Source organism: Lipophrys pholis (genome assembly GCF_963383615.2).
Source record: "Lipophrys pholis genome assembly, chromosome: 16".
Classification (NCBI taxonomy): Eukaryota; Metazoa; Chordata; class Actinopteri; order Blenniiformes; family Blenniidae; genus Lipophrys; species Lipophrys pholis.
The window spans coordinates 24,635,473-24,659,324 of NC_137634.1; the positions used below are offsets into that span (position 1 = coordinate 24,635,473).

Below are 23,852 nucleotides of genomic sequence, written 5' to 3' on the forward strand. Positions count from 1 at the left end.
ACACACACACACACACACACACACACACACATGTACACACACACATATATACACACATGCACAGGAACTTACGCACGCAGGGCCTTAATGGCTTTTCTTCTGTCACTTCATTTCAAATTGCACAAACTTTTACATATACGCAGGAGAGGTGCGTCCCTCTCATCCAATCACACCGCGTGTCTGATGGATGTCATGTGATCTGATAGAGATGATGTACGATGCTTTTTGTAGAACAAATTTAGAAATGTTAATGTGCTGCAAATCTACATGGTTTTCCCTTTTATTCACCTTTTTTTTGTAATTTCACTATTAAAACGTGTTTTTCTGCTCCGTCTCCTTTGGCAAAGAAAAAGCGACCACACATCTCCCTGGTTTACGTTGACGTAATCTCATTGCTTTTGTCTTGATCCCTCCTCAGTGTCTATCAGCAGTTTGTTTCATCTTAGATACTTTCTTCCACAGGAAATAGAGCCCCCAACCCCCCCTCCCCCCCGCACATTAGGGACCAGTCTCCGGTTACCTAAATGTGTGTGTGTGTGTGTGTGTGTGTGTGTGTGTGTGTGTGTGTGTGTGTGTGTGTGTGTGTGTGTGTGTGTGTGTGTGTGTGTGCGCGCCTGCTACAGTGCATCGTGCGATAGTCCACATCTTGCTGAGTAAGGACACTGGATGACAAAACATGCATGAGCATCCTCACATGCACAAAAAACACCAAAATAACAGAGTTCCGATTTCGGTCTCGCAGCACATTGATGTCGTTCATCCTCATGGAGAAGCTGAATGAATGAATAAGATAGAATCTTTTTGGTGCAACAAGAGAATGTGCAACGTCACCACAACGGTTTGGAATCGTCAGATTGATGCATGAACAGCTCTATAATGTGAATGTTGGCTGAAGTCAGTACTCGAGGAGGAAGATGCTCTATAATCTAGATATTCGTGGAGGAAGATGCTCTATAATCTGGATGTTAGGGGAGGAATATGCTCTATAATCTGGAAGTTAGGGGAGGAAGATGTTCTATAATCTGGATGTTAGGGGAGGAAGATGCTCTATAATCTGCATGTTGGTGGAGGAAGATGCTCTATAATCTGCCGGTTAGAGGAGGAAGATGCTCTATAATCTAGATGTTAGTCTGATTGATTGTTAAGCCCTCACTTCAATGCTCTGGATGCATGAAAATGTAAAGGCAGTGACACTCTTTAGATCAAAACATAACGGGAAACAGAAGCTGCAATAGCACATCCTGCTAATACTCCAAAGTCCAGCCACAGGCAGGAAAAAGCAGACCAGCCTGTTATCTGTTAGTAGTACCAGCTGAACCCGCGTCAGACCAGATCAGAGTGACACGGACCAGTCTAGAACAGACCAGACTGAGTAGACCAGCAGAGACCAGCAGAGACCAGCATGAGATCCAGCATGAGATCCAGCACGAGATCCAGCACGAGATCCAGCACAAGATCCAGCACGAGATCCAGCATCATCACCCTGGAACTTTACATTAAAATATTTTAGTTACAAAGAAAAGGTCATATAGTGAAAAAATTAAATGGACAATCATGTTCAAGTCTGCTGTTATGATATGGATGGGCTAAAGCACACACACACACACACACACACACACACACACACACACACACACACACACACACACACACACACACACACACACACACACACACACACACACACACACACACACACACACACACACACACACACACACACACACACACACACAGTTCTGCTCTGTCATGTTAATACAGCTCTGAACTGAAGAGTGAATTCAATGATGGCAGAGGGAGGAGTTATAGAGAGGAAGGGAGGAGGAGGCATAACCAGTGTGTGTGTGTGTGTGTGTGTGTGTGTGTGTGTGTGTGTGTGTGTGTGTGTGTGTAGGAGGGAGTGAGAGTGAGCGAGGGAGAAAGTGCATGCAGCTCTCAGTCATTCATGCCTCAGAGAGAGGAGAGGAAACTACAGCAGAAGAGGAAAAGAAGCATTCCCCCCCCCGGCCCCGAGGACAAAATTAACTTCTCCAATCAATTTTTGACGTGAGACGCCTGTCCCTGCAGCCTCTCCAGCTACACTCTTCCCTCTTCTCATTGCTTCTTTTCACACAGACATATTGTGCTGCTTGCTGGAGACTCTTCCTCGTTGTTCTCCTGCACCTCCTCCAGATCTGTGCCTGACACCAGAAGCCTCCGCTGCACTCTGACCGTCTTCAAAACTGGGTTTGGAGGAGGAGGTGACCTCAGCAGGACTCGCCTCGGATCACAGAGCTCCTGGAAGAGCTCCGGAAAGAGGAGGAACAGGAGGAGGAAGAGGAGGAGGAGGAGGAGGAGGAGGAGGGCGCGTCCCGCTGAGGAAGAGCATCCTCCAAGGCTCCTCACAAAAACACACCCTGAGACGAAGGGACTTCAGAAAATTAGATCAAAACAAAGAGATTGAGACTTTGAAACTCACTGAAGTTCATTGAGGTGTAAATAAGCCCTCGTCCGGGGATTTCTTCGATAAATCTGAGTGAAACCCAGGACGCCCCTGCGCCGCGCCGCAGAATGGATCTCCCACCAATCAGAGGTGAGCATGAATTCATCCTGTCGCCATCCGATCCGCTGATGAACTATTGATGATCTGCATGACCTTGGGACCACGGAGCTCCATTAGGATTTCTGATGAAATGAGAAATAATTCACAAGGCTTTTGTGAGGTTGCAGAGACAAAAAGAGGCTTCCCAGAGAAACAGTCTCTGCCTTCACAGTCTGAGATTTAAAAATGCACAGATTTCATGATGGAGGTGAAGAAGTTCATCATTTCACAGCCTGGAGTGAAACGAGTGCGACAGAGTAACTGGAGATGTGGTGAGAGGAAAACCAGAACGTTTGAAAAGTGTTTGCATCTTTTGCTTCAGTTCAGTGGAAAGTTGAAAGACTTTGCTTTCTTCTGCAGAATAATGAACCGTCTAGGTGACGTTGTTCAGAGCAGCTGTTCCTCAGCTTGAGCAGGTAAAGTTGAATCCGTCCAGAATTTAGCGTCAAGGCTTCCCACAAAGCCTCAGGGAGGAGCTTTACTGTTTGATTTGATCTGTGGCTGCTAATTCGCTTGGAAAGATCAGCTCTTCCTCAGACGTGCAGCTTCTTTGGCTGATGGAAGGGAAACACTGAAGGAGAGACGGAAACTCCTCAGGAATCAGTTACTATCTATTAGGGTTCATCGTCGAATGCCTTCATTGCATGTGAACACGTAATGCTCACCGTATAAAGATCAGTTCTTTAGCCTCTGATGGACTCTGACGAAGGTTTTTATGAAAGTAAAAGTGAATCCGAGCTCGTCTTCTTCACACCTTCAAGCTGCATTCTGCCTTTTTTTTTTAACCAACTTTTGGAGGAAGTTTGGACACTTTGAGTCGCTCAGTTACTACAAGATGCATGTTAACATTAGGCTGGTTTTGTGTGTGTGTGTGTGTGTGTGTGTGTGTGTGTGTGTGTGTGTGTGTGTGTGTGTGTGTGTGTGTGTGTGTGTGTGTGTGTGTGTGTGTGCGTGCGTGCGTGCGTGCGTGCGTGTGTGTGTGTGTAGCTGTGATGGGGACATGTGGGGTTGGGATTGATTGTCCTCAAGGTCGGATGCAGGATGTCAATACCCATCTCCGCCGGGGTGGGACTGGAGGGGCGGGAGGACGAGCAGATGATGGGACGGAGGGAGGGAGGGAGGGAGGGAGGGATGGAGGGAGGGAGGGAGGGAGGGAGAGAAAAAAGTGAATGGGACGAGAGGAGTGGAGGGATTGACCGGGGATGGAGGGACAGATAGGGAGGGGACGGCGCGTGAGAACACAGCGGATAGATGAACACATGACGTGATGATGGAGGGAGGGAGAGAGAGAGAGAGAGAGAGAGAGAGAGAGAGGGAGGAGATGAATGGAGTGTTTTTATGCCACAGTGGAGGAACTAATGCAACAACTAATGCACTACGCCACCACAAGCTGACTCACAGATTCAACACAACATTTTCTACTTTTTCATGAAGGTAACTCAAAAGAAAAGTCTGTAATGTTTCTGAATAACTGCGAACAGTAAGCAAAAAAAATACGAGGCATTATAACAAAATATGATAAAACAGCTAAAAGTAACCATAAAGGTTCTGCTGCTAAAAGTGTAGTACATGCACTCACCACTAGATGTCATCTGTTTGTATAAAGACGATAAAAAAACAACAACCGTGGATTGCTTGTTTTGGAATACATTTTATTGACTGACTGAAGAAGGATGTTCTGGTTGAGATTTAAAGATGTCATGCAGGTTTTGCAACAAACGGAGCTGTGAAATGCGACTCGGTCCATGTGACAACTGGAGAGGATTTCATACAACCACAAAATGATGAATAAACATTAAAAAGTCATCACATCCATCACGTCCATCCGTGCTGCGTTCACACTCCCACTGGACATCAATATAAAGCCTGTCTGGTGGACGCAGACGCCAGTGAACTGAATACTCTGATGAAGCAGAGCTGAAACATTTTGATCTGAGTCGTGAGCGTCGACAATCCCCCAGAGTCAATTAGACAAACAAGATACGTATTTGGGCTGCGGGATGAGGCTTTCACTTTGTGCCAAGTGTCCCAACCTTTTTGGGACAGTGGTTCCGTTGTGGGGGTTCAGACAAAAGTCTTCAACAAAAGCAACAGTGGAAGTGGTGAACACCCCCGGGGGCTGAGACCTTCTGGACGATACGCCAGAATTACACCTCATTTACTCAACTGAGTGTAAACTTATCGCTTTTGGGTTTTCGTTTCGGAAAAGTTACGTTTTTATCAGTTTTTTTTTCTCTTTTATCTTGTATCACTGCTGTCCTCGGTAACTTTACTGGATTTAAAGGGATAGGCAGGCATAAGCCTTGGCTTCTGCCTCGACTCATTTCTACTACAGATATTATAAAAAGGAAAATAAAAACATGTGTGCGTGAACTTCAAAGCTCTATAAACTGAATGCACAAACTTCAACTTTTGAAACTGTAACCGAAATATACCGTTCATAGTTAGCAGGCCAGGCCACGGGATGGCGCTGTTGGTTGTTGTAGTAATAAAACCACACACAGATGCAGCAGACAAACAATGGACTCTAAACATCAACAATGAGAGAACACAAACATTCTCGTGGACAGACCACCAAGTTGGATTGTTATTAAGGTGACTGTCAAAATAAAAGTACCAAGTCCAGGAGAATATGGACTGGTAGTCATGACACCACGGACGAAACATTGTACTGATTGTCTCCACTGAGCATGTGCACAACTACTAATCGTGGAGCACACACGCAGTGGCAGCATTTCAGAAAAAGTTGCACTTCCCCCGTTTCCACGGAGACGGATTCAATGCATTTTCAAAAAGTTATGAGAACATTTTTGAAAAATTCTACCTTTGGAGCTGTTTTCAAAAAGTTGTGTTTTCAGTTGCTCTGAGCATCGTTGTCATGTAAATTAACACAAAATGAAAAGAGAGTTTCTCGTTTTTCACTTGAAAATGTTGCCTGAGAGTTCGAGGATAAAAATAAATTCACATCAGGCCCTTTCACATTCGGATAGCTCGGGACTATCCCGGGGACGAGGGAGAGAATATCTACACCTTCATTTAGTTTGGTTTTGAGAGCGGATCAAACCGCCTGGAAAACATCATGCAGTTATAACTGCTGCTGGTTAGGGGGCGCTGTCGCCCGAAACAAACACTGACCAGAGAGGAAGTGAAGAAGAAACACGGCTCATTGGTTGGTCCCGCCTGAAAGCAGAAGTCCCACCAATGGTGGCCAGGCTAGTTAGCTCGTGGCTAATGGGTAGCCACAAACAACTGCGATATATAGTCTTCAGCCCGGATATCAATGAGAGTCTTCCTCACTACTTCTTCCTCTCTACTTCTTCCTCTCGACTTCTTCCTCTCGACTTCTTCCTCACAACTTCTTCCTCTATACTTCTTCCTCTCTACTTCTTCCTCACTACTTCTTCCTCTCTACTTCTTCCTCACTACTTCTTCCTCACTACTTCTTCCTCACTACTTCTTCCTCACTACTTCTTCCTCTCGACTTCTTCCTCTCGACTTCTTCCTCTCTACTTCTTCCTCTCGACTTCTTCCTCACTACTTCTTCCTCTCGACTTCTTCCTCTCTACTTCTTCCTCTATACTTCTTCCTCTCTACTTCTTCCTCTCGACTTCTTCCTCTCTACTTCTTCCTCTCGACTTCTTCCTCACTACTTCTTCCTCTCGACTTCTTCCTCTCTACTTCTTCCTCTCTACTTCTTCCTCACTACTTCTTCCTCTCTACTTCTTCCTCACTACTTCTTCCTCTCGACTTCTTCCTCTCGACTTCTTCTTCTCTACTTCTTCCTCTCGACTTCTTCCTCCCGACTTCTTCCTCTCGACTTCTTCCTCTCTACTTCTTCCTCACGACTTCTTCCTCCCGACTTCTTCCTCACTACTTCTTCCTCTCGACTTCTTCCTCTCTACTTCTTCCTCTCTACTTCTTCCTCACTACTTCTTCCTCTCTACTTCTTCCTCACTACTTCTTCCTCTCGACTTCTTCCTCTCTACTTCTTCCTCTCGACTTCTTCCTCACTACTTCTTCCTCTCGACTTCTTCCTCTCTACTTCTTCCTCTATACTTCTTCCTCTCTACTTCTTCCTCTCGACTTCTTCCTCTCTACTTCTTCCTCTCGACTTCTTCCTCACTACTTCTTCCTCTCGACTTCTTCCTCTCTACTTCTTCCTCTCTACTTCTTCCTCACTACTTCTTCCTCTCTACTTCTTCCTCACTACTTCTTCCTCTCGACTTCTTCCTCTCGACTTCTTCTTCTCTACTTCTTCCTCTCGACTTCTTCCTCCCGACTTCTTCCTCTCGACTTCTTCCTCTCTACTTCTTCCTCACGACTTCTTCCTCCCGACTTCTTCCTCACTACTTCTTCCTCTCGACTTCTTCCTCTCTACTTCTTCCTCTCTACTTCTTCCTCACTACTTCTTCCTCTCTACTTCTTCCTCACTACTTCTTCCTCTCGACTTCTTCCTCTCGACTTCTTCTTCTCTACTTCTTCCTCTCGACTTCTTCCTCCCGACTTCTTCCTCTCGACTTCTTCTTCTCTACTTCTTCCTCTCGACTTCTTCCTCCCGACTTCTTCCTCTCTACTTCTTCCTCTCTACTTCTTCCTCCCTACTTCTTCCTCTCTACTTCTTCCTCACTACTTCTTCCTCCCGACTTCTTCCTCTATACTTCTTCCTCTCTACTTCTTCCTCCCTACTTCTTCCTCCCGACTTCTTCCTCTATACTTCTTCCTCTCTACTTCTTCCTCCCTACTTCTTCCTCACTACTTCTTCCTCACTACTTCTTCCTCTATACTTCTTCCTCTCGACTTCTTCCTCACTACTTCTTCCTCTCTACTTCTTCCTCACTACTTCTTCAACTCTACTTCTTCCTCTATACTTCTTCCTCTCGACTTCTTCCTCACTACTTCTTCCTCACTACTTCTTCCTTCCTACTTCTTCCTCTCTACTTCTTCCTCACTACTTCTTCCTCTCTACCTCTTCATCCCTACTTCTTCCTCACGACTCCCCGTCTGCCCAACAGATACTATCCAACTTTTTCTTCCTGCGTCTGCTTCTTCTAATTCACGCAGTTTGCTTTGTTTGATACATTATTGGATTCTGAATGAAAAAATTTGTGCTGGATCAAGATATTTTTTAAAATACTTAAAAGTTTATGGACCTAAAAGTAGAGTTTTATAATATTAGAAGTAAACTGAAAAACGCAACATTTTGAATGTAGAAGTGAGGACGTTAAATCAGTGACTCACTTGCAGGCTGATCCTGATTACGCTGGTGTATCGTGTTGGTTTGTGTTAGTTTGTCAGTTTCTGCTGGTTTATGTTTGTTTGTCTTGGTTTGTTAGTTTGTGTTATCATGTGAGTTTATGGTAGTTTTTGCTGGTTTGTGTTGATTTGTGTTGGTTTTTGTTAGTTACCTAATGAAAGTTTGGGCCAAAGGTTGTGTTTTTGTCGGTGTGTATATATTTATTTATTGGTATGTATGTATGTATGTATGTATGTATGTATTTTACCAACTTTTCGCAAAAACTATAAACCCAAAGTTAATGAACGGTTCAGGGATGATTTGCGATCATCAAGGTTCAATCCACTAGATTTGGGGATTGAACAGATCCTGGGGAGGTCAGATATTCACTCCATTGTCGACACGCTGTGGCTCCGCGGTGCGTCATCACTCAGCAGCCGTTAGCCGTTAGCTGTTAGCTGCCGTTAACCATCTGCTAGCACACTGCTATCTCTGCTCCCCACCCCCCTCCTCCACTCTCAGCCAATCACAGGCCAACTCACTCTAACGGTGCGTTCAAGTAACACCAAAGAGCTTTTGGTGGTTTAGGTTGGTTTGCGTTGATTTATGTTGGTTTTTGCTTTATTGTGTTAGTTCATGTTACATTATGTTGTTTTTTTGCTTTTGCTGTTTGGTGCTGCTTCATGTTGGTTTTTGTTGATTTAGGTTATTTGTGTTGATTTGTGTTGCTTTATGTTGGCTTTTGTTGGTTTGTGATGATTTAGGTTATTTGTGTTGATTTGTGATGGTTTATGTTGGTTCTTGCTGGTTTATGTTGGTTTTTGTTAGTCTGTGTTAACTTGTGTTGATTTCTGTTGTTTTGAGTTCAGTGTTGACGACTGTCTGAGTTTAGTTTCTTCAAATAAAGTAAAATTCTTCCCATTTAGCATTGTCTCGAAGTACAAATACTTTTCTCAACATCTCGATAAATTTGTTTATTCCAGCAAAGGAGACGTAACTCAGTCATGTTCCAATTTTTAGAGGCCTCATCCCAATTCTTCCCCCCATCCTGTCCTCCCCCTAATCCTGTCCTCGACTGTTGTCCCCCTTCCCAACCCCCCACCCCCCCACCCCCCTCGCCTGGACTTGCTGGTCTGCAGTGTCTATTTCAGTCTTTCCGTTGGGCTCAGATTCGGCACATCCGGTATCTCGTCCAGTTTATTGTCATTCAATCCTGCCGTGCTCCCGGAGGGCGTTGGGGCGGCAGGGGGAGGAAGGGGGAGGCCCCTGGGTCTTAGAGCCTGAGTCCAAACACAGTCTCACAGTTAGTTTACCTCCCAGGGTGAGATTTCAACCCGTCACATTCACCGCTAACAATCCTCCTTCCTGAACTGTGTGGAAAAGTAATGATAATCAACCCGTAACCTTCTAAATATGTTCAACTCTGACATTTCTCACAAGAAAAAGAAAGACTCGGGTCCCGTATAGTGAGACAGACACATTGAAGTCAAAAGAAAAGTCCTCCATAGTCTTTATGAAGATTTAACAGTGAAGAAACGCTGCAACAAGTTAAATACAAAAGCTATTCACACAAAAGGTTCATCTACAGACACTCAGAGAGCATTTGTAGAACTTAAAGAGTTTTTTCAAAAGTTTCAATAGAATTATGTTACTGGTCTCATCCAGGATTGAAATATCACTAAATTGCTCAGAACAGTGGGCCTAAAAGCCTTAAAAATACAGATTAAAATGTATTGATCATAACTTCATGTTTGTATTTTAAAAGCCACAATTTGACCAGTGTTGCTAAAACATTATGGAATTTAAAATTAAATTCCAGATAGAGACAAATAAAGAGAGTAAGACAGAAATTTTGGAGAGGGAGATCACACATTGTGTCAGAAGCAGTGCTGACAAATGTTTTGGAAAATGGCAGCCTGTTTTGTCTTATTTTGCTATATTGAACACTCTGCCCCCTGACTAATCCCTCCCTCTCTTCTCCTATAATAATAATGATAATTATTATTATATTTGTTTTGTTTTTTGTTCCTTTGTTAGTTTGTTTGTTTTGCCGTATGTTTTGTTTTTATTGGGTTGGTCACTTGCCTCCCTTAAAGTGCAAGTGGAATTTGGAGATTGGGAAAGAAATAAATGCTAAATGATCTCTGTATGTATACGTCCTGTTACTTTTCATTTGCTATGATAAAATAAAAAAAATAAAAAGAGACTTTAGAGAAGGAGAAATAGAGATAAAGAAATAAACAATACAGAGATAGAGAGGAAATACAGAGATATAAAACCTGAATTAAAACCCAGGTCCTCCACACGATAATATAAATAAAAATGCTTAAAATGAAATCATATCATTTTCACTCATTAGTAGCTTTTTTAATCACTTTTTAAAAATGTTTCTATTAAGACATTTAAATCTTGAAAACTGAATCTAACTCTCTCTGGAGAAGTTTTGACTTCAGGTCAGGGATGAACTGAAGCAATATTGAATCATCCTTGATTATTTCATGTGAAAACTAAAATAACCTCTTAAACTGTGTGGCTGGAAACCAGCAGGACTTTTTATATTCTCCGCAAAACCCACAGAAGATCCGCTCTGTACGTTTATTTTTCCATGAAGGAAAGTAGAGCAGGTGGGAAAGAGGAGGAGATGAGAGGAGGAGGAAGGGCGAAAGGAGGAGAAGAGGGGGAGAGAGGAGGGAGAGAGGGGGGAGGAGGAGAGAGTGGGGCTCGAATACAGCAAAGCAGAAGCTGAGAAAGGGCAGCTTCTCCTCATTCCTGAGCGAAGGGTCACTGCAGCCAGTTTAAAATAGCCTGAAAGCATGAAGTCATCAGAGAGGGAGTAAGATCCTCCATCAGAACACACCAGATCACAGAACAACAACAACAACAACAACAACAACAACAACAACAACAACAACAACAACAACAACAACAACAACAACAATAATAATAATAATAATAATAATAACAATAATAATAATAATAATAATAATGATGACCATAAAAACCACATCGTTACAAAAAGCTTTCAAGTTTTAAACTGAAAACTTTTGACAAATCTGCAGGATTTTCCCATGTACAGTCACAAATACTGCAAAATTATCATTATCGCAATATTAACATGCACGATATACATTTCTCAAAAGGTTGATGTTTCCCTGCACCGTTCATTCACATGGAATTATTAGTGTGGACAAGAAGCGTGATCATTTATCATTTGTTCATTTCACAAACAAAGAAACATTTGAATCGTGACAGAACAAATTATTTCAGAAGGTAGAAGAACAAAAATGAAAGAACAAATAAAAATTCAATGAATTACTTTTCTTCTGATGCAAAGAAAACTGAACAAAACTGTCACAGTCACTAAAAATTTGACCGTAGAGAAAGAAAAATACAAACTTTTACATCATATATTTCAGAGTTATCACTAAACGTATTGTTGTGATTCCTGGAAACACTGTTTCATGTTTAGATTAATATCGAGAATTAAATGGCATGGCTTCAGTTTCCAGAACACTTTGAAACTTTCCACTTTCCCAGTGGGAAGTTCCCAGTCTGACAGTGTTCAGGTATATTAGTGAGAAGTGAGACTGTTCCCACTTTCCCATGAACACACCACAAGATACAGTTTCTTATTTTACTTTTGTTTAGAGGCTCTTGGATGCATCCTGTTGACTTTAAAATTTATAATCAAGTTATCTAAAAATTCTCAGACCGTAGGGAGGCAGGGAGAATTTTTGGTATAAACACACAAAAATAAAAACCGAGAGAGAAAAAGTTCTCTGAGGAGGTGAAAGAACAAGTGGTGATATGAAGTATTGGACATGGAATGAAGCCAAGTTTGGAAGATTTTAAAGACCTTTGTTAGTGAGAGAAAAAGGACTGATGTAATTAGTTGAAGTCGAGCATTAATAAATAAAACAATGAGCAAGTGAACAGGATAAAGGACAAACTACCACCTGGTGGCGTGAGAGAAGCTCATTAAAGACTTTACTACCTGACTGACCTGATGGGTTTTAGGCCACAAAAAACTTTTCCATAGTTTTGCTTTTGCATGAAAATGATCTCAGTTTCCATGGAAACAACAGAAATGCTGACCATGAGGTAGTTTTCATGTTGGGCCACTAGTGGGTGCTGTTCTTTGTTTTAGTAATGAAACCACACACACACACAGTAGAGAACAATACACGCTAAACATTAACAACGGGAGAACACGGACATTCTAGTGGACAGACCACCAAGTTGGATTGTTATTACTGACCGTGACTGTCAAAATAAAAGTACCAAGTCCCAGGAGAATATGAACTGGGAGTCATGACACCATGAAGGAAACATTGTTCTGATTGTCTCTACTGAGAGTATTACTCAGTACCAACGTGGTGACCAGGGCCAAGAGTGGCATTTTAGAAAAGTTGTGTTTCCAAACCTGTTTCCATGGAGACGGAGTCGGCAGCATTTTCTAAAAGTAGCGTTTGCCCTTGTTTCAGTAGAGACGGAATCGCAGCATTTTTGAAAATTTTTATTTTCCAGACCTGTTTCCATGGAGACAGACTATATGACGACTCTGGATTTTCTCTTATTGAGGTAACTTTAGGGATTAAGCCTACGTTTTCCATACTGCGACACTCGTTCACTTCTTACAGAGATAAATCACCCTGGAAACCGATCCTGAATGTGAAACCTGCTCCGGACCAGGTTAAGATCTGGATAAGACCTCAGAGCTCCGCCTCCTGACCAATCAGGTAGAGACAGAGTCAGCCGCATTTTTGAATAATTGTAATTTCCAGCCTGTTTCTACAGAGACAGACTTGGAGAAAATTGCGTTTTCCATCGTTCCCATGGAAACAGAGCCAGAGCATTTTCTAAAAGTTCCACCTTGGCAGCCATTTTTCAAAAAAGCTGTGTTTTCAGTGACTCTGTGCAATGTTGTCATCTAAATGGAAAACACTACAAAAGTCTTCACTTTTCACTTGTGGTGTAAATAGGGCCTTCATTTCATGAACATTATATTGTTTTAAAAAGTGCAATGAGCAAGTTCTTCTGTCATTTTTTTCTTTGATAACTTTCACTGGGTGGCCCTTGTTATTTTATTGATTATTGAGTTTTGGATGCTGTCGAAAGCTTGTGTTAGAAATGTGCCATGCTGGTGAATCGTGATTGTGATTGGGTGAAAATATCACAGGAAGTCATAAAAGCACCTGTCCCTCAGTTTTCTGCTTGTTTTCTTTATACAATACTCAGTCTATCAGGTATGAAGGCATTTCAAACTGGGCGGGATGCAAATCCGGCCGAACCGCCGGGCAAATTGCAAAAACCTCAGAGAAAACATGGATTTGTTTTTCAACAGATTTCTTGAGAGTAGCAACACGACACTGAGACCTGAGCTGAGATGTCGGTGACGTTGCCTTGAAAGCCAGCAACCTCGCTGCTAATCAAACTAGCCTCAAAAGCATGTTGTTGGGGAGAGTTTGTAAAAACACCCAGAATGCAACAGTTAAGGGAAAAGTTTTCTTGACATTTCACTGTATTTTGCATTATTAAAAATGATGAGATTGAGTCATTTTCAGTAGTAATTGTTTGGTTTTAGTGATAATATTGACATTTTCATCACGTATACTCTGCACCACAGCAAAAAAAGCTTTATAGTCTGAATTTAAATGTCATGGCATTATTTTACCAGTGAACATCCATTAAGTCCCCCCCCCCCCCCCCCCCCCCGCCAGTATAGTGCTCCCTCTGTGTTTAACTGCTAAAAAATATTACAACACAGAAACACAAAGAGTTCAAAAGTCAAGTGAAACAAAAGAAGCACCAGATTATGTTTAATATGAGACGAAGGCTGAAACCTGCAGTGACGACTGACCAGTGGAGACTGTGTGTGTGTGTGTGTGTGTGTGTGTGTGTGTGTGTGTGTGATACTCCCCGGGCACAGGGAGTCGTCCTCAGGTTACCGCTGACGGACTCTGGAAACAGCAGCTCTCTGTGACTCTCACTTTGCTTCTCTTCATTCACATCTTTCTCTTTCTTTATTTTCCACAATATATACGCTTTTCATGTGTCGTTCAGCGTTTTGGCATAAATACATTTGAATTTCTAAATGAAGCGGGAAGTGTTTTTAACCATGGACAATAAAAGCAAGAATTAATGCATTCAACTCAGCTCGTACAACTTTTTCCTTGAAACTTCAATCACATTTCCATCATTTATCCATCCATCCATCCATCCATCCATCCATCCATCCATCCATCCATCCATCCATCCATCCATCCATCCATCCATCCATCCATCCATCCATCCATCCATCCATCCATCCATCCATCCACCTTTTTGACAATAAAACTAACTTTTAAGTGCTTCACAAGTGACTGATGGATTAAAAAGAAAACTATTTAAAGACATGTCTGAATATAAGTATATGTGTGTGTGTGTGTGTGTGTGTGTGTGTGTGTGTGCACAGAAAATATTAAAATGTAAAGAATAAATATATATTATATAAAATATGTAATATATTAAATATACACAGCACTGACTTATAATGTGAGGCCTGCCTTGCCTCTGACCATCCTTCAACACACACACACACACACACACACACACACACACACACACACACACACACACACACACACACACACACACACACACACACACACACACACACACACACACAGAGGATTGAGAACAGACAGCAGCGGAGCCAGACGGAGCGTCACAGTCAAGCACTTGGCTGCAGCCAATCAGAGAAGCTCGTTCATCTCGCATCTCGGACGACGATATCGGGAATCTCGAGACAGACGTGTTCAGTTGTTTTTTCCGTTCCTTTAAGATTACAAGAAGCGACGTCAAAAGGAAACAAAATTTGCATGTGCCAGATCAGTTTGTTTGTTAGCTGGAGTGAGTCGATCACACTGGTTGGCTTCTGCTTGGAGATTCTTAGATGCAATATGACGAGTGGCTTCAAGGAAAACGTGGACGGAAACACTGATCACAAGTTTAACTTCAGTCTTTTTGTCTACGAAACACCAGAACAATCAGTCAGCATGCTCATTACCACGTCTAACAGCTCTGCAGGAAGGCTGAATACTTTCAAAACAAAGTCATTTGTCTCGTCCTCCATCTATTCAGTATTTTTCTATATCAGCTTGAGTCCGATCAGCGAAGCACTTTGAACAGGGTGACGGTCTACTGCAGGAATTCACACCTACAACCAGCCTGGAGTCACCTGTTCAGCATAAATGCAGGTTCCTGGACTGGAGGAGGAAGTCAGATTAACTGGAGCAATCGAGGAGAACATGCAAACTCCACACACGACCACAGCAGAGCAAACCACCGCTAACCTCCGCGTGCAACCGAAAGTCATGAGAAACTATCTGAAATGTTTCCTTCACTGTGAATTTGATCCTTTTGAATTGACACCTGTTCTAATCTTCTTTGCGTCATGATGCACTCAACTTCTCCCCAGTTCTTCTTGTGAATCTGGTGGAGCTCCGACATTTTCAGTGGATTTGCAGGAACAACATTGGTGCTGCAAAACCGTGTAAACTGGACGGATTCTTCCAGGACCTTTCGGGTACTTTCAAGGCCAATTCATACTCCAGAAGAACAAGAAGGAAGTTTGGCAGTGCGGCGGCCTGCCGAACAAAATGGCGTCATTTCCTTCAGCCAGCTCCTCCTGGCCGAAGAAATTTTTTTTCGGCTGTGCCAACCATCCTGGCTGAAATCAGCGAAATGTATTTCTGAAAGCACTGGAGGCGAGAAATAAACTGTGCAGTTCAAACGCCGCTTCACAGACGTGTGGCTGCTGTGAGGGGGCGTGGCCTGCGAGTTCGGCAGCTTCTTATCGGAGTTTGAACTGTGGCTGACGCCAAATTTTCTTCTTGTTCTTATGGGTTCAAGAAGGGAGTATGCTGAGGCCTTCACACATTAAAGATGAGTTCAGGGTCCAAAACTCAATAATCACAAAAATAACAAAGAGCGGCCGGATAGTGAAAGTTGGAATGATCCAAGAAAAATGACATGGAAGAACTCTCTTGTTGCACTTTTTAAAAAACAACAACATAATGAGCATGAAACGAAGGCCCCGATTAAACAATGTTTTCAAGTTAAAGCTGAAAACCTTCATGGTGTTTTGGGCATCGGAGCATATGAACACGTGATGTAGAAGAGGCGTTCGCTATGCCGAGCGAGTGAAGAACAGGAAGTCCAGGAAATGCAGGCGGCTGATGCGCGGAAGAGGGGATTAGAAGAAGACGATCCAAAATGGCCACCCTGAACGGGAAAATGGCAAAAGAAAACCTGAAGGCATCATGAGTTAATGGACTGAACTTCCCACATGACTTGCAGTATTGGTTTGGTGTTGGGGAGAGGCGGGACTCGGCTGCACCAGTAACAGTAAGTAAATATGAGGTCATGGAAATGGACGGCAGGCCTCTTCTTTTTAACAATTAGATGGGCTGATAGGAGAGCAGAGTACGAGTGAGCCGCAGCCACCACTCGGTCTGATGCGATTAGTCACCAGGACCACTCCTCTCTCCTCAGACTAATTTGAAAATGCATCCTCATCTAACCAACCTGGCCTCCTTATCTGCTGCTGCTTTATGGCTCGACCTCTGGACGGACGCCGTTCAAGTCGCAGACACAGGAAAGCCTCAGCAGCTTTTTATTTCTCACAAAGTTTCTCCTTGACCAACACGGAAGGACAGTACGAGTATTTTTCTGTTGTTTTTTGTTTATCCAGTCCTGCTTGCAAATCACCTCCACCCCCTCCGCCCCCCCATCCCTCCCAGTGATGGATTGCCATTCTTGGGTTTCATCCGCCTCCCTCCTCTCTACTTTGGTTTGCTCTTCTCTTGTTACTTTTGCACTGTTTCTTCCAGAACACCCCCCCCCCCCCCCCTTGTCTGTTTTCATAAGTTACACAACATTTAATGAGAAAATCTTAATAATCACAGAAGGAAACACTGAAATGGATTTTAATTTATGTGGATGAAATGGTTATGCTATTCATCACTGACGTGGTAAAATGATTCATCCATCCTTTTCATTCCATTTGCATTATTTTCATAGATGTCAGGATTATAAGAGAGAAAACGCTGATTCCACCTGATATTTGCAAAAAACGTTTACAGGCCATGAAGTCACTGTTGTTGTATTTTGGGAATCCGTTTACATCAGAATCAGATCACTTTAATAATCCCTGGCGGAAATTCATGGCAAATACATGTCAAGGGTGCACGGAGCTACTGAAAACACAACTTTTTGAAAACACTGACTCCACCTGGAAACGGGGGAAACGCAACTTTTCTGACTTTTCTACTACTGGTCATACACGAGGGCTGGGCGGTATGGCTTATAATCTATATTGCAATGTAATTTAAAGCATGTGTGGTATTGATATATATTGTGATATATTGTTTTCTTATCGTTTCTTTATATATATATATATTTTATAGGGGGGTTGCAGCGATTTTTTGGATCTAAACATTTGTATTTGTATCCGGGTGCCACCACAACATCCGCTCAGCAAATAAATTTGGACGAAGCGGCGTTGGCCCGGATTTAGAAATCGCCGCCATGCTTTCGATCAAAACAGACGCGGCTTGATGACATCATCAATATGCAATATCGCGGTAGGCCAGTATGGTCGAAGTCTCTACCGAGGGCCAAATTCATCTAGTTTCTAATGTATATTGTTTATACCGCCCACCCCTAATACGCACCATGTCCGTAGTAAATACTTAGCTGGAGCTTTATTGTCGTTCAGAAATATACACCATAGGCTCACATTTAAGGCTTTTAAAACAAAAACAATAAAAGGTAAACAAAAACACACTGTGGCAGTTGTGCATGCCACCGTAGGGTTCCCCCACAGAGACGCAGCGTCACAGCTTTCCCAAACCATAGTTCTTTTATGAGAACCAAACCAAACTCAGACACTACTGCCTCTTTCAGGCTCGTCCGTCCGTCCGTCCGTCCGTCCGTCCGTCCGTCCGTCCGTCCGTCCGTCTCTCTGTCCACGCCCGCCTGTCAGGCAGCTCCTCCTGTTATGGGCAGAGAGGTGAGGCAGCACCTGATTCCCATCAGGGGCCTAATCACTTCTCTGCCACACACACACGCACGCACACGCACGCACACGCACGCACACGCACACACACGCACACACACACACACACACACACACACACACACACACACACACACACACATCAAACAGTAATAAAGTGCCAAGTTGCTGTGTAATACTGTAGTGAATCCCTGGGTGGCTGGAGAAATGTGGCATGAGACAGTTTCCAAGTGGCAACGTTTCCTAACTTTGTCGCCTTTCCACGAGAACAAGTTGAGTTCAACAAAGAAGTGTCACAGAATTCTTTTCCATTGTGAGCACTCTGCAAACTATCTGGTACTTGCTAAGATTCTAAATAGTATTTTAGACATGATAGATGACGACTTGTTTTAAAAGTTACTTATTTTTAGAGCTTGATTTTACAGTATCATCTGGAATCTAAATTTAAAAACTTATTTCAAGATTTCTTATCCAATCAAATTCACTTGCTGCATGTACAGATAATTTCACAAGTTTGAAGTATTTTTCTTCTCAAATTGAGTATTTCTATCTTATATTTAGGCTACCCTGTTTTGCAGTGCACTCTTTGAACAACGCTCTGAACAATGGAAACGCCTGGAACACGCAGGACTGGGAAGCACCGGCATAGGTCCAAAAATGTATCTGCAATATGACCAATTCTGGGAAAGTCTGAGGGATGAAGAAACACTAAATTCTCTGTGGTGTCCCCATGTCGACATTGTCAGTGCTGAAACAGACGCTGTTTCTCAGAAAAACTGAATCATGAGTCTGTAAATGTTCCCGTCTGCTTCCCACCATGCTGCTATTGCAGAGCATCTCAGTTCACCTTACGTAACACTGAGAAATGCCTACTGTCTGCTCCATCTACCAACAAGCACAACATGCAAGGTGGAACAGGCTGCGCTTCACTCCACGGAGCTTAAAGGGTTAAATTTGTTTACAATTCACAGCTAAGTCTCACATCAGTGTACAAAAACTGGAAATGATGAAGCCTGCCCCCTCTGGTTGCCTTTGACAACCAGCACGGCTCAATATCCAGAGGAGAAGTCAGCCAGTGGAAAATCACAATTACAAGACAAAACGTGAGCAAGTACAACAATGAGGATTAATAAAATGCTGAGCAATCAAACACCGAAAGTTCTCCAGATAAAGAAGGAGTTAGGGTTAGGGTTAATACTTGGGCCCCATTTACGCGACAACGTTTTACGTGACAACAACTTGACCATTAAAGAAAACCGTAGCGTTTATACTGCAGCAGCAGACACACTGACAACGATGTAGTTAGCATGCTGGGCCACGGGAGGGCGCTGTTGCTTGTTTTTGTAATTAAACCAGCCGACATCCGTATGGACGGAGGACGAATCGGATGATTGTTACTCGCGCATGAGCAGAATGAACTATTTACCATGGCGGACACTGCATGCGCAGTGACAGCACTCTGTAGCCTCTCGTCTCTGCTGGGGGGAATCAAAAAAGTTTCACCTCGAGAGCTGGTATAAAAAAAAGTCACGGTTGCATTGGATCTGAGCACCGGGGTCGTTGTCGTGTAAACGTGGCCAACGGACTGTACATGCATGTCTTCTTCAGAACAGTAAAAAGACAAAGCACTCAGAAAGCTTGCAGCCTGTAAATGGTTAAAAGAAACAAGGTAGTTCAGGAGCCTCTGTGCATATCTCCGGCATGTTGTTGCAATAAAGTTGAAAAGGTTGAACACATCCTCATGCACCTCTGTCAATATCACTAATAAATCATCATTATTTATATCCCACTTTTCAGGAGAAAAGAAATACTAAAAGGTAGGTGCAGGGATACCACTTAATAAGAAAACACACAAACACAAAACATTAAATTCTTCAAAAAATATTGAAATATAACACGATGCTCATAACAGAGAAGATTAGAACGTGTAAAACACAAACATTAATGGGGAAATTATAAAACAATCAGAAACAGCCTGATTTCTTTTTCCTCTTTTTTTGTGAATGATTTGGGACTCGTGTGGTTGAAGATGGTAATTGTCTGCTGTTTCCCTCCTCCGTCTAATCTCACCGTCTGAGCTGCTTTAAACACATTACCATTTGGCCTCATTACTCTGGGTGGACCCCCCCACCCCCACCCCCTGGCCTCTTGGCATGGCTGTGTGTGTGTGTGTGTGTGTGTGTGTGTGTGTGTGTGTGTGTGTGTGTGTGTGTGTGTGTGTGTGTGTGCTGTCTTGATCACACATTGTAATACAAATTAAGGATCAATTTTCCAACAGTTTTCGTCTCAAATCCAACCAGCTGCTTATCAGTCCAGATTCAGACCAGAGTCTATGTCCAGTATGTGATTGTTAAAAACAAACAAACAAAAAAAAGGTCAAATTCAATAAGCTTCCTTCTCCTCCTTGTAGAACAAGTTTTCATTTATTATGTATGAAATAAAAAAAAACGAATGAGCAAATGAAGATTTCGGGCTCGTGCATTTCCTGCAGTTACATTCACTGATTAACCTTTCAGGTGCAGTTTCAGTATTAAATCTGCATTAATTTTGCACACAGGACACAATTATACACAATATACCGGCTTATTTGACGCTGTTGCACCTTATAGCGTGAATCTTTTGATTTCTTTTAAATGAGGCGATTTGGCCTAATGAGCACAGGTTCCATTGGTTTTAGGATCATGTGAGACAATTACGTTTTCAAAATGTGAGTTTTTTTCCTCTTTATTTTATATGATTTTAATGTGAGCGCCTACAAACATGTTTCCACTGAACAGGACTTTGAAAGCACCCTCAAATAATCCTAATGTGTTGAGTTAAAGAGGGAGAATACAGTTTTCAAAGACGTTTTCAAGTAAAAACAGAAAACTTTTGAGCTAAAATGCAAAAACAATGCGGATTCCATGAGTTTGATCGGTCAGTGTTTGAATCCACGGACCGAAAATCCCTTCAGGTATTATACTGAGCTGGTTTCTTGAAATAAGCCATTATTCTGTGTTGCAGAATTTGGTCGTTCAGAGGAAAGAACATCTCATCATGTGCATTCGGACAAAGAGTCAGTTTCAGGGTGGAATTGTGTGCAGGTGGGATTCCTCCGTAGCAGAAACAGCAGCTGCAGTGTTCAACAGATGCTAAATTACAGTGTGGACCTCCTGGTTCGATCCCTCCAGTTCTGGCAGCCTAATAATAGTGTTAGTTTGAGCGGAGGAGAGCCGCAGCGGTCATGATGACATGGCTGATGGTCGTGTGGCGGCTCTGCAACCAAACCCATCCGTGATGGAGAGCTGCTTCAAAGCCTGCAGAGCAATCTGCAGACTGTGTCCTGCAGTTGATGCCATCCTCTGCCAGTCGTTCTTGCAAAATGAGGTTGTTGTTTTTTTTTGTTTGCTTTAAGCAGCAGAGTTCACTTATAAGCTCTTACTCCAACGGGCACGCTGTGGAAAAGAGATTTACGGATAAATCAAATATAATTCATTTGCCTGCTTTAACGGCAGGCTTTTCTGGTAGAAGATCATGAACACAAGTGAAAACTTCTCTAAGGCCATTTCAGGTGAAAAAGCCTTGTATTTTTGATTCAGAAAAGTTTTGTAACTATATGGCAGTGTTCTCAGAATTATGTCTGCTTCCATTGACAGTGCAAAAACGTTAAAAACCATGTAGTTTACATGTTAGGCCACTAGTGGACGCTGTTTTTGTAATGAACCCACACACACACGCAGCAGGGAAGAATACGCAGCCTCATTCTGTTCGTTCTGCACATTCCATCATATAAAACTGAATCAAATGAAACACGGTCTATTTTTAAAACCTGTTTTGTTTGTTTCAATCTTTTAACTTGCATCAAGCAGAAGTTAAATCAAACAGTCTCTGACTTGAAGGAAGTCATTTGACAATTAAACCGATTTACTACATGTTGCACCGTATTTTAATGAAATAAAGTTTTTCTTCTGTTAACTTATGTGTTTTCATATTCCAGCTCACAAAATAAAAAAAATTACTTTTGTGTGTGTACTCCTTCATTTGAATAGATGTAAATAAAATACAGCAGTGAATTAATTGAAATCAAAATCTCCTGGTGGAATTGGTGTGTTTGCTGCAGTGGGGATGTCAGCGGGGGGCTCCAGGGTGAGGTGGGCGGGACCGGGTGGTCTGGGGGTGTGGTGTGTGTGTGTGTGTGTGTGTGTGTGTGTGTGTGTGTGTGTGTGTATGTGTGTGTGTGTGTGTGTGTGTGTGTGTGTGTGTGTGTGTGTGTGTGTGTGTGTGTGTGTGTGTGTGTGTGTGTGGTGGGCTACCTGTGCTGCTTTCTTGCTGCTCCCTCACATTTGAGGTGGAATTTTTTGTGGTAGACAAATGTTTTTATTCCCACGCAGAGTGCACAGTGGACACTAAGGTTTCTCTCACCTTTGACTGAGTCGAACTTAAAGTATTTTCGAGGATTAAACGCTGCAGGTTCTGCTCTCTGCTGCACTCCAGGTTGTCTGCTGCTGATCATTACACGTTGTGCTGCTGATACATCATTATGAGACAGCCTCACAAAACAAAATCACAGTTTACTAACGCAGTAAAAACAAGTAAGTGCTTGTGGGAAAGTAACTGTAATCTTATTACTGTTTTTTTGCAAAAGTAACGCCTTACTTTACTCGTTATTTGAAAAAACAAAATCTGAATACAGTAACAACTTGTAACACGTTAGTGTTTGTATCGACATTCGACCAAGTTGGATTGTTATTACGGTGACTTTCAAAATAAAACTAAAAAGTCCCAACAGAATATGGACTGAGAGTCATGACACCACAAAGGAAACATTGTTCTGATTGTCTCTACTGAGCATGTGCACAACTACTAGTTACTACGGCCGTGGTGTGCATGCACAGCAGCAGCGTTGCCGCGGTCTATATAAAGACGAAGTCCAAGCATTTTCTAAAAGTAAAATTTTTCCCGGTTTACATGAAGTTGGACTGTGGGCTTTGAGCACCGTTGTTGTCTGAACTGGGAGGGGGGCTCAATCCAGCAGTGCCTGTTTATGACCTAAACCTATCATGATCGTGAGTTATTCATGTTGTCGGACTCAAAGTTATCTCCACCGTTACTAATCACGGTTGCTTCCTTGTCTTTGTGCAGGTTTATCTGATGTGCCGTGAGCACCTCGTCCCTTCCCTTCCCAACCCTGGTGCCATCCAGCGGGCTCACCAGGATAGACCCTACTCACTCCCTGAGGATGGAGCTGGACTCCGTGCTGTCGCTTGACCAGATACGTGCCATCCGGGCCAACAATGACTATGTGGACCGGCCCGTGGCGTTGGAACCTGCAACGCAGTCCGGATTTTTTTACGCCCACGATGACCGATACCCTCACGGAGTGTACTCCCACCACGCCCAGCCCTCGTTCCCCTCGGCCCTGTCCCGCAGCCAAAGTCAGCAGCAGCACGCTCACCTTTCCCACCTGAGTCGTTCCAGTACGATAAGCTCTTCCATTTCTCGGACCAGTGCCACCTCGGATCAGCGGTTACTGGCAGGGTTGACGCCGTCTCACTCCGGCCTTGGATCAGTGGTCCACTCTCAGCCGAAGGGGGAACTCAAGCCCGACGCTTCCCTGGGTAAACGCCTGACGGATGGCGAGACGGAGCTGGGCCTTCACCTGTTCATCTGTGAGCGGTGTGGTCGCTGTAAGTGTCAGGAGTGCTGCGCCCCCCGCCGCCTGCCTTCCTGCTGGGCCTGTGGACAGCGCTGTCTGTGCTCTGCCGAGACCGCCGTGGAGTATGGCACATGCCTGTGCTGCGTTAAAGGCTTGTTCTATCACTGTTCGGCCCAGGACGACGAGGATAACTGCGCCGACAGACCGTGCTCCTGCACCCCGGCTCACGCCTGTGCCCGGTGGGGCACGATGGGGCTGCTGGCGCTGTGTTTGCCCTGTCTCTGCTGCTACCCCCCTGCCAGGCTGTGCCTTGCCCTGTGCCAGTGTGCCCACGATCGCACCA

General features: G+C 43.3%; 1 protein-coding gene across 1 annotated transcript in view; it reads left to right on the forward strand.

The window, feature by feature from the left end:
* The first annotated feature begins 2,288 nt into the window (after positions 1 to 2,288).
* LOC308122071 (protein sprouty homolog 3) overlaps positions 2,289 to 23,852 on the forward strand; it is a 22,441-nt gene continuing 877 nt past the window's right edge. Inside the window, exons 1-2 of the mRNA XM_080483696.1 lie at positions 2,289 to 2,572; positions 22,996 to 23,852. The exon at positions 22,996 to 23,852 is cut by the window's right edge and continues 877 nt beyond it. Coding sequence (XP_080339822.1) covers positions 23,093 to 23,852 — 760 coding nt within the window. The 5' untranslated portion in view covers positions 2,289 to 2,572; positions 22,996 to 23,092. The remainder of the gene's footprint in view (positions 2,573 to 22,995) is intronic.